The following is a 13,192-nucleotide window of genomic DNA, read 5'->3' on the forward strand; positions in this document are numbered from 1 at the left end:
AATACAAGGCGTTTGGAAAGAATGCACATTCTTTTATTTATTAGTTGTCGGCATAACCATATGTCAACTATATTTATACTTACAAGATGGGATACAGTTTAACGAGGCATCAATTATTTAGTTGATGAATTATGCCAGCTGTTAACTTAAAGGGATCTTCATCCAGCTTCTTCAGTGATCCGTGGTTCGAGCCAGAAGGGTTTGAGTGAAGGCCGGGGAACCCTTACCATTGCTAAAAACTCAGTAATGGTAACGGTTTCACTGCCTCCCTCCATCAGGCGGTCCTGCCGCTCCGGGTGAGCTAAGTTCATTCCAAGGGCCTCCGACGGAGAATGATACCCTGGATAGTACATCATCTATACTGTAGTGTCTCCATAATGAACTTACAGTATATGATGATATCCTGTCCAGGGCTCAAGACCAACGGCTACCGTTGTCTGCTCCCCCACGTGTGTTCTACCCTGCAGAAATTAAGAGAGGCACTACATATTAATGCTTTATAGAGGGACTTCAAGAAGAGCATTTCTCTGGCAAAAATATGTCAAACCATTGAGGCCCTACAACCAATTAAAAAAAAAAATGACATAGCGTCAATTGCAATTTTAAATACGTTTTCATTATAATTGCAGTGTTGAAAAAAATTAGGAAATAGATAATAACATATAAACTAAAGCTATGTGTGTAACTCTTGTAAACCAATTAAATGACAATGAGACGAGAGAAGTAGTGGATTCTTACCTGTGTACGCTTGGTCTTCACTCTGGATGAAGACACCAAAGTCTGGCGTCTCCTTAGCGGCCCATCCTCTGCAGTTTGCGCTACCCTTAAGGTCATGTGGACGTTGGACGTTAGCCTTCAGGGGTTCGTATCTTAAAGCCTCCTGGCTCATTAGCATATTATGATGAAATTTGGGCTGGGCTGAAGTAGAAAAGGGCTAGACCTCTCTTATCTGCTGCTGGCCTGACAGTCCCACCCTTAATGCACGTAGGCCTATTCATGGTTGCATCGTCAACTGTGAGAATTTCACACACGTGGATATTTATTATTTGTACACGCGCATAAAAATAGGGAGGACGTCATTGACTTACACTCTGTTCCGTTTTAAGAAGTGTATAATCCTTTCTTCAATGCACATAATTATGTGCATTAAATTAATGCACCCCCAGGAGACTCCGAGAGAGGGTATTCTATGCTGAAACTAGGTTTCCATTATGTTTTGCTGACACAAATTCACTTAAATTAGTAGGCCTATTTTAACCACACTGTATGCTTCGTAGTTGCTCTGCGTGTGTGAAACAATGGCATGCATATGAAAAGGGCTGAAGTATGGAGTATGGAATTATGTATTGCAATACTCACACATTTGTATGGCTTATCATTGAATTAACCATGGCACTTTAATTTGTCTCAAACAGAATGAGATAATAATGAGATCAAGAACCATCATCAATTGATTCGGTTTCATAGGTTGTGGTGGACTTTAATTAGCAGCTGATACGGGACATGGGTCAGTATCTCTTGCCTGGTTTGGGTGGAGCACCGGTGGCGGGGGCCGGGTCAGTCAGATAAAGACGGAGGTAGAACATTCTGGGTGGTTTGGTTTCCCTCCAAATCATTATCTGGACGCAAAATGTGTTGTTTTCTCCTGCCAATTGTCATAAAGATAAAAACCAGACGTTGCTTCAAGTCTGAAGACACTTTTTTCAGTTGGTCTCCTCAAATAATACTAAAAGAACCTAACCAAACACAAAGAACCCTTTATATTTTTACATGAATTATGTTAATGATCATCATAGTGTAAAAAATGAATGTAATTTCACCGTAATAACTTATAATTTGATTGTTATAGTGTATGTTATGTGTCTGCTCTGCCTCATCTGAAACGGTAACTTTATTTTATATATTTTATATTCATGATTATTCCAGAATCACGTAGGCCTACATGGCTACTTCACCGTATTCTTTATTAATGTTTATTAATGTTTGTCGTTCATTGACCTGGTGAGTTTGAATACATGTGAAAAATACAAGTGACAGCATGGCATGTAACCACCACTCCTTAATTTGATAGCCGACTAAGTTAACTAGGGCTGTTATAGGAAGGCATATTGTGGCGTGTAGGCATAAATATCTGCCCTACACTGCCATCTAGGGGACCAAGAGGTCAGTGCAGGGCAGGGGAAAGGCATGAAACAACTTAACTTAAAGAAAGCTTTTGTTAAAACAAATGATACAACCTTTAATTGGCACTGTCTAATACATACATATAAAAAAAACTCGTCATCTCAGTTCTGTCTATAAATGTATTTATTTTATACACAATGAGCATAACATGTTTTACAGAGCTTTTGCATTTATGTCATTTTACCAGGTTTCAGGCCTATGTCATGATATGTTAAAGCTTTCCCAAATCCATCAAATCAGAATGCATGAGATGATTTAACATTTATTCAAGGGAAACACACAACGCTATAATTGAATACGTTTATTTAGACCAACACAAGTTGAAATCCCATGCGGAACTACTTTCACAGTGAACAGTCAGTAAATGTGTATTTTAGATATAAAGTTAGTACATTTATTCTGGTTACAGTCACTGGCTTTGATGGACCAAACGTGGATTCCTTCTGACTTTGAATTGAGTATTAAGGCATAGGTTAAAAAATGTCTGCTCAGTCTATTTCATTAGGTCTACCAATTAAGAAGCTGCCGCCACTCCGAAAACAATTTCAAGGACTTCCGCGCCCATATCTGGTCATGATCTCAGCAGGGTTATCGGAGAATGACAGCAGAACCGATGGGGTGGGGCCGGAGGCGGGTACATACTAACACGTAATTATAACACAAACATGTGTTGAAGGCTAAATAGACAATCAGTGGTTTGGCACGCAGTGCTACTCGAAATCCCTTCCCCCTCATGAGCAGGGCATTAACCCTAGTCATGTGTTACACACTCAAGAAACGTATAAAATATGAAGCAATAGGCTTACTACACAACTCATGTTTCTGTTGGCTGAAATGGTCCAATTCACTGCAACACGTTTTTTGCTACCGAAATGTAATATTTCAAATGTTTCAGTTTGGTACAAAACAAAACCAAAAAAAAATACTGTGTTTTTATCTTCCGATGATCTCGACGGTTTGACCTGGGATGACGGTGTCATATAAATACATTCGTAGACCACTTCCAACGCAAAGATAGAAATGTTATCCATGTAAATACTGTATTACAGCATGACAGGCCTTTATCACTGAGCTGTAGTAGTGAGGGCACCAGGAACCAGGTGTATCTCATTATGTTAACGATGTGTCTGTAGACATTCCCGATCCCAGAATGACCGTCATGAGATACACCTGTGGTAGTCTACTGTTACCCCTTTTAGATAAGGGCCTGTAGCACTGCTGCTACTCCAGGCTGGTCTAGACGTCACTCCCAAATCATCACCTGAAGCTTCAGCCTACAGACAGAAGCAATGAACTCGACATAGACTGTACCATGAGTTCCTGTTGACTTTACATGTATTCCAAAATAGAAAATAACCCAAAGAAAAATAACTGAATATGTAACCATGTGTACGAGTAATGCATGAGATAATTATCTCAGAATACTAAGAAACGTTAACTTTTCATTGCAAAAAACAATCAGCTGTTATTGTGATTAAACAAGATACCTCCAAGTCCCAAGAGAAGGTCACATTTACTTAAGGGCTCTATTTCATAGAACCAAACATATACCACGACTTTAGCTTAATGCAGTTTTATTTTGGTTTATGTTTGAGACATGGGGTATCGACCCCCTATTCGAAATGACCTTTGGATTGGAACCAGAATTTGTTTTTTGCCATGAAAACCCTTCCCAGAATTCTGACATGATAATCTCATTAATTCTTGAGTAAATGCATTACGCTTCTGTACATATGAAAGGATATATATCTTATAAAATAATAACTGTAACTTTCTTTACAATAAATTCTGCTCTCCAAGAACAGTGGAAAATATACTAGATGCAATAAAGTCAGAGATCCAAGCTGGTGTTAAAATGCAATCAGACAAAAAGAAAATCATAAGAAGACAGAACTCAATAGTGTGGGTCACACTGGGGGTCATGGGGGTGATGGTTAGTTTGGGCAATTTAAAGCTCCGTTTTGGTATGCATATGTACTCTAGAAGTTGAGGTAATACCACGAGGTGGGAGGAAACCTGAAAAGTCTGCTCTAGATTTCCTGATTAAGGCTAATTTGAACGGTGTATGGCTTCAACATGGCGCACGGACCGGCGTCCATCTGCGTGGACAAAGCGAGTGGATAGAGGGGGGCCTAGCAGTGAGCTTACGTTAGTACAAAGTAGTACAAAGATTCACTTTGGATGCAAGACATCAAAAGCACAACGAAGACGAGGAAGGAAATCTATCTGGCCAGGGCACTTGAGTGATTGGACAGCACATCGGATTAGGGACGTGCTAACGCTACAATATACTTCGGACGGGACAATCCTAACAGCTCACACACCCATTGTTCCCACCCCCCCCCCCCCCATGTTAAGATGATTCCAGCATAGAGGATGCCGAGACTGTTCTGCTTTGTGCGGTTTGGCTTCAGGAGTGAGTATCTGACACTGTGTTCTTAAGTATCAGTGCCCAATAAACTTAGTGCTTGGTTAGTGTTTCCACCACCAAGTCACATCGAGAAATGTAGTGCCACACTAAAGGGGCTGACTATGGTTCCACGTCGACGCAACGCAAGGGACCACGCAGACGCTTCGACGCAGTCGTGAACCTGGTTTGGTTCTGCGTCGGGTTTTAGCGAGCGGACCAATCACAGCCCTTGCTTCTGCGTCGCCTCGACGCAAGGTAAACATTTTTTGGAGGCTCACGTCAGGCCCTTGCGGTGGATGCAAGGAGGGTCCACAAGGACATAAGGGGTCCGTAAACCCCCTTGCGTTGCGTCGACATGGAATTATAATCAGCCCTTAAGTGGGCTTTTGGCATTCATCCATCAACGTTTTGTCAAAGACTAGGGATCGGTTCCTCGTCGGAATTACACTCGACTTTAGGGGGGAGTTTACGCCTCACTCCCGGCTACATTGTACTCGATACGGCCGCTGTAAGCCATGATCACATCAATGGATGGGTACCGTGGTTACCGTGATCAGGTACCAACGGACGCTCCTTGGTGGGGTAGGAGAGACACATGCCGTGCCCGTTCCGGGGAGAGTGAGAGATGTCCTCGGGGCTTGGTGTGTGCTGTTTAAATCATCATCGTTTAAAAAACGCAAAGCAATCCAGCAAAAAGCACAAGCGCGTTCTAGTCCATTAGAGAGAAGCCACCATGGGTTTGTTTTCCCTGTTTCGAAATAAAACACAAACATGTGACATCTAGATATAAAATCTTCTTGTTAGGTGTTGTTGATGGTCAAAGGCAGTCAATACATAGAGAGAGAGAAAGAGAGAGAGAGAGAGAGTGTATAATACAGAAGTTTTGGAGATAGAGGTAATATAGGAGTAGTAGTGTGTAGGATCGCCATGCATGAGGCAGACAGTATTGTAACAGGCTCCAGACATCCTGGCTCCTCAAATGGCCAACTCGCTCTGTTGGCCGGTGAGCTGCTGCAGGAAAGGCATCTGTGGGGAGAGGAGGAGCAGAAATAGCCTGGATTAGATTTAGATGGGACTTTTATAGGATCATCGTAGTCACGGCGCTCAGAGACCCTCTCGCACACTCAAGACTACCACTGAAGCCTGACATTCTCTGTGCTCTCTTTCGGGTTGCCCTCTGGGCCGTCAATACCATGGGCTTCGGGACAACTGTCGTAAAGATTTGGCCTGTTAAGCCCTTTGAGACTGCAATGGTGATTAAGGGCTATACGAATAAAATTGATGGCGACGGCGAGTTTAACGATGAAGACACCGCTGGATACAAAGACACTTGTCATGTGACAGCAGGTATATAAAGGGGTACATCAGCGGCGTTTCCTTCATCATGTCATGTGACAGCAGGTATATAAAGGGGTACATCAGCGGCGTTTCCTTCATCATGTCATGTGACAGCAGGTATATAAAGGGGTACATCAGCGGCGTTTCCTTCATCATGTCATGTGACAGCAGGTATATAAAGGGGTACATCAGCGGCGTTTCCTTCATCATGTCATGTGACAGCAGGTATATAAAGGGGTACGTCGGCGGCGTTACCTTCATCATGTCCACCCCGGTAAGGGCGTTGACGGTCACGGGGAGCTCGGCCAGCAGCCTCGTCACCTCGCCGCTCATGCGGCTGTTGTCTCCGCTCATGATGATGATCTCGTTGGTCCTCGCCAGCGGCGCCGCCACCTTGGCCGCGATCTGAGGAAGAAGAAAACGAAAAACGATTAGCATAAGAAAATACAATTCTATGATCCGATTAGCACCACATTATTAAACAAGGCTCTTCACCCACAAATCCACGTCTGTATATTGTAAACGTATTCACGATCGCACACAGTAACACACAACAGCAAAAAAAGGTAAGGCACAGGTGACTTCAAAACCAAATGCTGGCCAAGTATAAATGACAACAAAAACAACCCTAAGTGTAAATCCTAACAAAAACAACATCCGCCTGGCATCCCGATCCCGATGCGACGCGAAGCCCCGATCAAACACAACGTCCCTAAGCTACAGTCACACGGTCTCACACGCAGGGGAACCTCCCTGGTTCACTTCTTACTTAACGTTTATGAATGGTGGTCTCTTAAAAGGTGACATGTTATACCACCAGGTGTGAGTGTGATTGGCCGACACAAGCCGTTTTGAAAACCGGCCTCTTCTGACATCACAAGTGGGCGTGTCCACCTCGATGTATGAAGGATAGATGAGCGACGTTTGCCTCAGTCCAATGGGTAGGCTGGTCGACTGATCTGTCCAGCACGCATCGAGGTGGACACGCCCACATGTGACGTCAGAAGAGGCCGATATTCAAAACGGCTTGTCACGGCTAATCACACTCACACCTGGTGGTATAACATGTCAACTTTTACTCCACCCGATTTTGCTACCCAGCAAAATCTGTAGCCCCACAGCTAACCCCACAGTAAGCCCCGGTTTGGGGGGGGGGGGGGGGGGGCTACGTACCTTGGGCAGGGCCTCCAGCACCAGCGCCGTCTGGGCCGCCTCGCCGTACTGCAGGTACGCCGCCGCCTTCAGCCTCATCTTCTCGGCCTCCGCCTTGCCCACCGCCTCGATGGAGCCCGCCTCCGCCTCTCCAATCAGCCGGATCTTCTCCGCCTCCGCCTGGGCCGTCAGCACCTTCTTCATCCTGGCGGGGGGGGGGAGGGGGAATCGGAGGAGGAGCACATCGTGATGCACAGACAGATAAACACACGTCTCGATAGCACCACCGTGTAGCATCTGCCGGGGATAAGTAGTGAGCAGGTTTGGTGAGGGGTTTTGGAACACCTAGCCAAACGGTACCCAAGAAGCCTACCCCCCCCCCCCCCCCCCCCCCCCTTAATGACATGCATCAAAAGCAACAAAACAGTAAAGTACAGATTCTCTATGGATAGTGTGTGTGGGTGATGGCTGGATTGAGCAACCCCCCCCCCCTGGCCCGAGTGACACTCGTTGGACTCTGGGGCTGGTTGAGGCCACATCCAGTGAACTCAGTCCCATGACGTCCCATCTGTACGTCGCCTCCGCCGAGGCCCGGTGGGAACGGGAGACTCACTTCTGTCCCTCGGCCAGCTGCTCGATCTTGTAGGCCTCGGCCTCGGCGGGCCTCTTGACGGTGGCGATGAGCTCCTTGTCCATGCGCACGATCTCCTTCTCCTCGATGGTGATCTGCTTCTTCCTCTGCACCACCTCGATCTCGATCTCCTCCAGCCGGATCTTCTGCTGCTCCTTGGCCGCCTGCAGCACGTAGGCCAGCTCGGCCTCCGCTTTCTGCAGGGACGGGGGGGGACGGGGACGGGGCGGAGACGGGTGAGGTCGAACGGTAGGGCTGGACGGTGAATCGCACTCAAACCGACGTTGCGATGTAATGGAATGCAACATGCAAACCCGCAAAGGCTGCGATAATAATAACAAAATCTATTTTGTGTTTCTTTTTTTTTTTTACTATTACTGTTCCTGACTGGAGATCAGTAGGATTCGTATTTATTTTACAATTCAATAGTTAAATAAAGATGTGAATATCAATTCATGCATCAATTCATCTCAACACATAGGCCTGGCCTAAAGGAAAGAGCAGTTTATATTTTGACAACTTCCAATGTTGTGTTGGTCATACTATGGAAGGACTATTGCTTGTTTAATGAATAATACAGAACATTAAAAAATATATATATAATCGCATACTAAATCACAATCGCAATATTGGATGAAATAATCCCAATTCAATTATTTCCCCAAATCGTTCAGCCCTAGGGGTCTTGAACGTGGGGCAGACTCACAGGGAGAAGGGGAATAATTCTCCATGTCCGTAGCCTGTTTGAAGGCCTCTCTGAGCATGACCAAAACTCACTAAAACCCAACGCAGAACCAAAACAGGTTCACGACTGCGTCAAAGCGTCGGTGTGGTCCTTAGCGTTGCGTCGACGTGGAACCATAGTCAGCCCTTTACCCGTGCCTATGGGCTCCTGAATGACCCGCTGTCTTTAGGACTTTCCTCCTCCCTGCTTATTAGTGAGCTGTCCATGTATTCACTGTCCAACCCCTACCTGCTAATAAGTGAGCTGTCCATGTATTCACCATCTAACCCCTACCTGCTCCTTTAATGGCTGTTTGCTGCATTCCCTGTCTAATGCCGCTTTTCCACCGCACATGTAGCTCGACTCGACACGACTCGACACGACACGACTCGACACGGTAGCAGCACGGGTGCTTTTCCACCGCAAATAGTACCTCCTGGACGTGGGCGGGGTCGGCTGCGCGAAAGGGCCGTGACGTATTTGTGTACGCGACGCAAACAACACATACGCAACCCACACATGGACAGAACCCACATAACAACAATGGAGGACATCGATCACATTACTATTATTAGCTGGCATGTTGAAGAAGTTGGAGAAGTGGAACATGTTGGCTGCGGCGCTGCTATGGATGTTACCAGCATGGTTGCCATGTCGCTCTCGTGACTTCGTCACACTCTCTGGCCAATCAGTCGCCGGCCGTCTGCCGACGTCACCTTTTAGCATCGGCTCAGCTCGCTTGGAACCTAGAGCGAGTAGGTACTAGAAAAAGCAGCCACTTCAGGTACCAGATACCATGGTACCGCGGTGGAAACGCAAAAAATGCGAGCTGAGTCGAGTCGTGTCGAGCTGGTACCATGCAGTGGAAAAGCGGCATAAGTAAATAAAGTGGGATAAATTGGATGCATCAATCTCTGAACCCTACCCTACCCCCTAACAAATACAAGCATACACATATGAATAGAGGGCATCACGTGACATGGTGATAATCTTACCTTTGTGTTGACCTCTTGGTTAAAAGAAGCCTTCTGCATTTCCAGCTCTCGTTTGGAGTCGGCCATCTTTGTGTCAGCCTGGAACTTGATATCCATCATCTCCCTCTTGCAGTCTGCTTCCTGTTGTAAACGATGAACCACAGTAAGATGGTGTAGGAAGCTCACTCACTATACCCTAGAGGTTTATCAAGCCAGATTGAGCGGTATTGATTGAACGACTTGGGAGCGTTTGCTTGAGTAAAGACTATAAATTGCTATAAGTTACAGCTGCTCTCTGTGCTAACGTTAGCTCTCTGTGCTAACGTTAGCTCTCTGTGCTAACGTTAGCTCTCTGTGCTAACGTTAGCTCTCTGTGCTAACGTCAGCTCTCTGTGCTAACGTCAGCTCTCTGCGCTAACGTCAGCTCTCTGTGCTAACTTCATCTCTCTGTGCTAACCATAGCTCTCTGTTCTAACGTTAGCTCTCTGTGCTAACTTCAGCTCTCTGTGCTAACTTCAGCTCTCTGTGCTAACTTCAGCTCTCTGTGCTAACTTCAGCTCTCTGCGCTAATGTTAGCTCTCTGTGCTAACAGACAGATGTGGGTCCTACCTTGATGCCAGCGTCTCTCTCGGCCTCGGCCACCCCGATGTCGGCGTCCCTCTGCACCGCCGCCGTCTGGGTCTTCCCCAGGGAGCTCAGGTACTCCACCTTATCGTACACGTCCTGTCGGGGGGGGGGGGGGGGGGGGGCGACGACGACGACACACACTCCTGTCAGCCACAGTGGTTGCAGAACAATCGCTGGCCTTCACATTCAACACGTATACGGTATCGGGCCCAGGCGCTAACGTGGCTAAAACTAAGCCCCCTGGAGGGTTCTGGAGGATTCTGGATTGTTCTGGAAGGGTTCTGGGGGGTTCTGGAGGGTTCTGGGGGGTTCTGGAGGGTTCAGGGGGGTTCTGGGGGGTTCTGGAGGGTTCTGGGGGGTTCAGGGGGGTTCTGGGGGGTTCTGGAGGGTTCTGGTGGGTTCTAGGGGGTTATGGAGGGTTCTGGGGGGTCATTGGGGGTTCTGGGGGGTTCTGGAGGGTTCTGGAGGGTTCTGGGGGGTCCTTGGGGGTTCTGGAGGGTTCAGGGGGGTTCTGGGGGGTTCTGGAGGGTTCTGGTGGGTTCTAGGGGGTTATGGAGGGTTCTGGGGGGTCCTTGGGGGTTCTGGGGGGTCCTTGGGGGTTCTGGAGGGTTCTGGGGGGTTCTGGGGGGTTCTGGAGGGTTCTGGGGGGTCCTTGGGGGTTCTGGAGGGTTCAGGGGGGTTCTGGGGGGTTCTGGAGGGTTTTGGTGGGTTCTAGGGGGTTATGGAGGGTTCTGGGGGGTCCTTGGGGGGTTCTGGGGGGTTCTGGGGGGTCCTTGGGGGTTCTGGAGGGTTCTGGGGGGTCCTTGGGGGTTCTGGAGGGTTCTGGGGGGTTCTGGGGGGTTCTGGAGGGTTCTGGAGGGTTCTGGAGGGTTCTGGGGGGTCCTTGGGGGTTCTGGGGGGTTCTGGAGGGTTCTGGAGGGTTCTGGGGGGTCCTTGGGGGTTCTGGAGGGTTCTGGAAGGGTTCTGGAGGGTTCTGGGGGCGCGGCATACCTTGATGGTGAAGCTGAGGATCTCGATGCCCATGCGGCCCACGTCGGGGGAGGCCACCTCGCGCACCAGTGTGGCGAAGCGGTCTCGGTCCTGGTAGATCTGCTCCACGGTCAGGGTACCTGGAAGCACGGGGAGGGGGGGGTTGAATCCTCCTCTGGGGTCATGGGGCCAGTTTACACCCAGCCACTCCCTGGACCCGGACCTACTCCGTTCTCTGCTGGGGTCATTGAGCTGGCCTTTGGTTTGAGCAACAGACCCTGACCTGGGGTCTTCAGGTTATGGGCTTTATAGACCCTCAGACAGTCTACGTCAGGGGTCACCAACCTTTGGGAACCTGAGAGCTACTTCATGGGTACCGAGTCATACGAAGGGCACCTGGTTTGATACACTCTTCTGAAATAACAAATTTGCTCAGTTTGCCTTTAGTTATAGATTATTATTATTAATGATTAATGATACTCATCTACGTGAAGACACTGATCATGTTAATGATTTCTCACAATAATTATCAACAATCACTTAAAAAAGGTGGGAAATTAATGAGCTCTGCTATTTTCAGAACAGGCCTCATATGGTCCCCGCGCGCGCCCTGGTGCCCGCGGGGACCGTGTTGGTGACCCCTGGTCTACATCATCAAGAAGATGCATTTTAGCCACAGCAGTGGTGTTGTGCACCGGTCATTCTCTGCTTCTGGTTGTTGTTATAATAAATGGCAGCTTAAGGCTCACCCATCATATTGATTGTTTGTTGTTGTTATCATTGTCGTCTTTTGCTATAATTCATGGCAACCTTAGTGTCCCCTATCATATAGTTTTTTTGTCGTTGTTGTCATTGTTGTTGTTGTTATAATAAATGGCAGCGTCACCTATCATATTGTTTGTTTGTTTTTATCGTTGTTGTTGTTGTTATAATAAATATCAGCTTTAGCATGACCTATCATATTGTTTGTTGTTGTTGTAATCGCTGTTGCTATAATAAATAGCAGCGTCTAATATCATATTGTTTGTTTGTTTTTTGTTGTTGTTGTTATTGTTGTTGTCGCTGCGGTCCTCTCACCGAGGATGGAGCGCAGGTGACCCTCCAGGGTCTGCAGGATGACACTCTGATCTCCGCCACCGTCTTCCCCAGGAACTGTTCGCAGGCGTAGCCCAGCAGCTCGGTATCGGTCATCACCTTCACCTGGGGCACACAGCAGACAGCGGCGGTCAGCGGGCGGCAGACACGCACGCACGCACGCACACACACACACACACAGAGACACACACACACAGAGACACACACACACAGGGCATACGCACAGAATAATACAACCATGCACATTCACAAATTAACACATGTTGCATGCGTACGTTTGCTAGCATCCGTTAGCTATGATATATACATATACTGTATGAGTATACGTATACATGTGTGTGTGTGTGTGTAAGCATGTACATACGTGGTATGGCATGTCTCACATATTGGAAGGCTTGCAGGTGATATCTGTAAATGAGTCCCATGAATATTTGTATCTGTGCGTACCAAGTTGTAGCGAGCTTAGAAATTAAGCCCGTTCATACAGTGATGTTATTGGACTTAAACAATTCAAGATACGACTGACACTGTATACTGTTGATGTGGTAACACTGTTGTGGTAATACATTAATACTGTTGTGGTAAAGGAGGAAACAGGGAGAAGAACAAATGTTTAAATATGGAATGGATCTGCTGAATGGTCACATCACAAAGACCTGCTGTTCAACAGAAATCAAACACCAGCATTAAAATGAAGAAAACACAAACGTTCGATGAGGGAAAGGTCACACTAGGGGAGATGCCTCAACATCTATCTTGCCCCCCCCCCCCCCACCCCACCCCCCACCCCCACAAGATCTCAGTGAGTAAAGTGATCATAAACAATATGGCGGGAGGAAGGAGAGGCTGCTGGTTTCTGTCCTTCACAGCGAGCTGAAAAATAGGGGGGGGGCATTTGGGAGGAGAGGCAGGAGGGGGGGGGGGGTGAAGGCAGACGTGCACTCTGACCAGGAGACCACACACGAAAACAAACACACACACACACACACAAAGGGCAAAAGGAATGAGGATGAAGATGGCGGTCATTTCAACAGTGTTCAACGACTTGGGGGGGGGGGGGGGGGGGGGGGGGGGGGGGGGGGGGGGGG

General features: G+C 47.5%; 1 protein-coding gene and 1 long non-coding RNA gene across 2 annotated transcripts in view; both read right to left on the reverse strand.

Annotated features, from left to right (window-relative positions):
• Nucleotides 1–11: 11 nt before the first annotated feature.
• On the reverse strand, nucleotides 12–961 carry LOC132461970 (uncharacterized). Its single transcript, XR_009526705.1, has 2 exons — nucleotides 739–961; nucleotides 12–461 (listed from the first exon to the last, which is right to left on the reverse strand). It is a non-coding gene; the product is annotated as an uncharacterized LOC132461970 (long non-coding RNA).
• Nucleotides 962–2,289: 1,328 nt separating this feature from the next.
• The window catches only part of LOC132461971 (flotillin-2a-like), an 18,149-nt gene continuing 7,246 nt past the window's right edge, over nucleotides 2,290–13,192 (reverse strand). Inside the window, 9 exon segments of the mRNA XM_060057503.1 lie at nucleotides 2,290–5,620; nucleotides 6,188–6,337; nucleotides 7,106–7,289; nucleotides 7,698–7,912; nucleotides 9,435–9,554; nucleotides 10,023–10,136; nucleotides 11,031–11,149; nucleotides 12,087–12,134; nucleotides 12,137–12,209. Of these exon segments, the coding sequence (XP_059913486.1) occupies nucleotides 5,570–5,620; nucleotides 6,188–6,337; nucleotides 7,106–7,289; nucleotides 7,698–7,912; nucleotides 9,435–9,554; nucleotides 10,023–10,136; nucleotides 11,031–11,149; nucleotides 12,087–12,134; nucleotides 12,137–12,209 (1,074 nt within the window). The 3' untranslated portion in view covers nucleotides 2,290–5,569.

Source organism: Gadus macrocephalus, chromosome 7, assembly GCF_031168955.1.
Source record: "Gadus macrocephalus chromosome 7, ASM3116895v1".
Taxonomy (NCBI): Eukaryota; Metazoa; Chordata; class Actinopteri; order Gadiformes; family Gadidae; genus Gadus; species Gadus macrocephalus.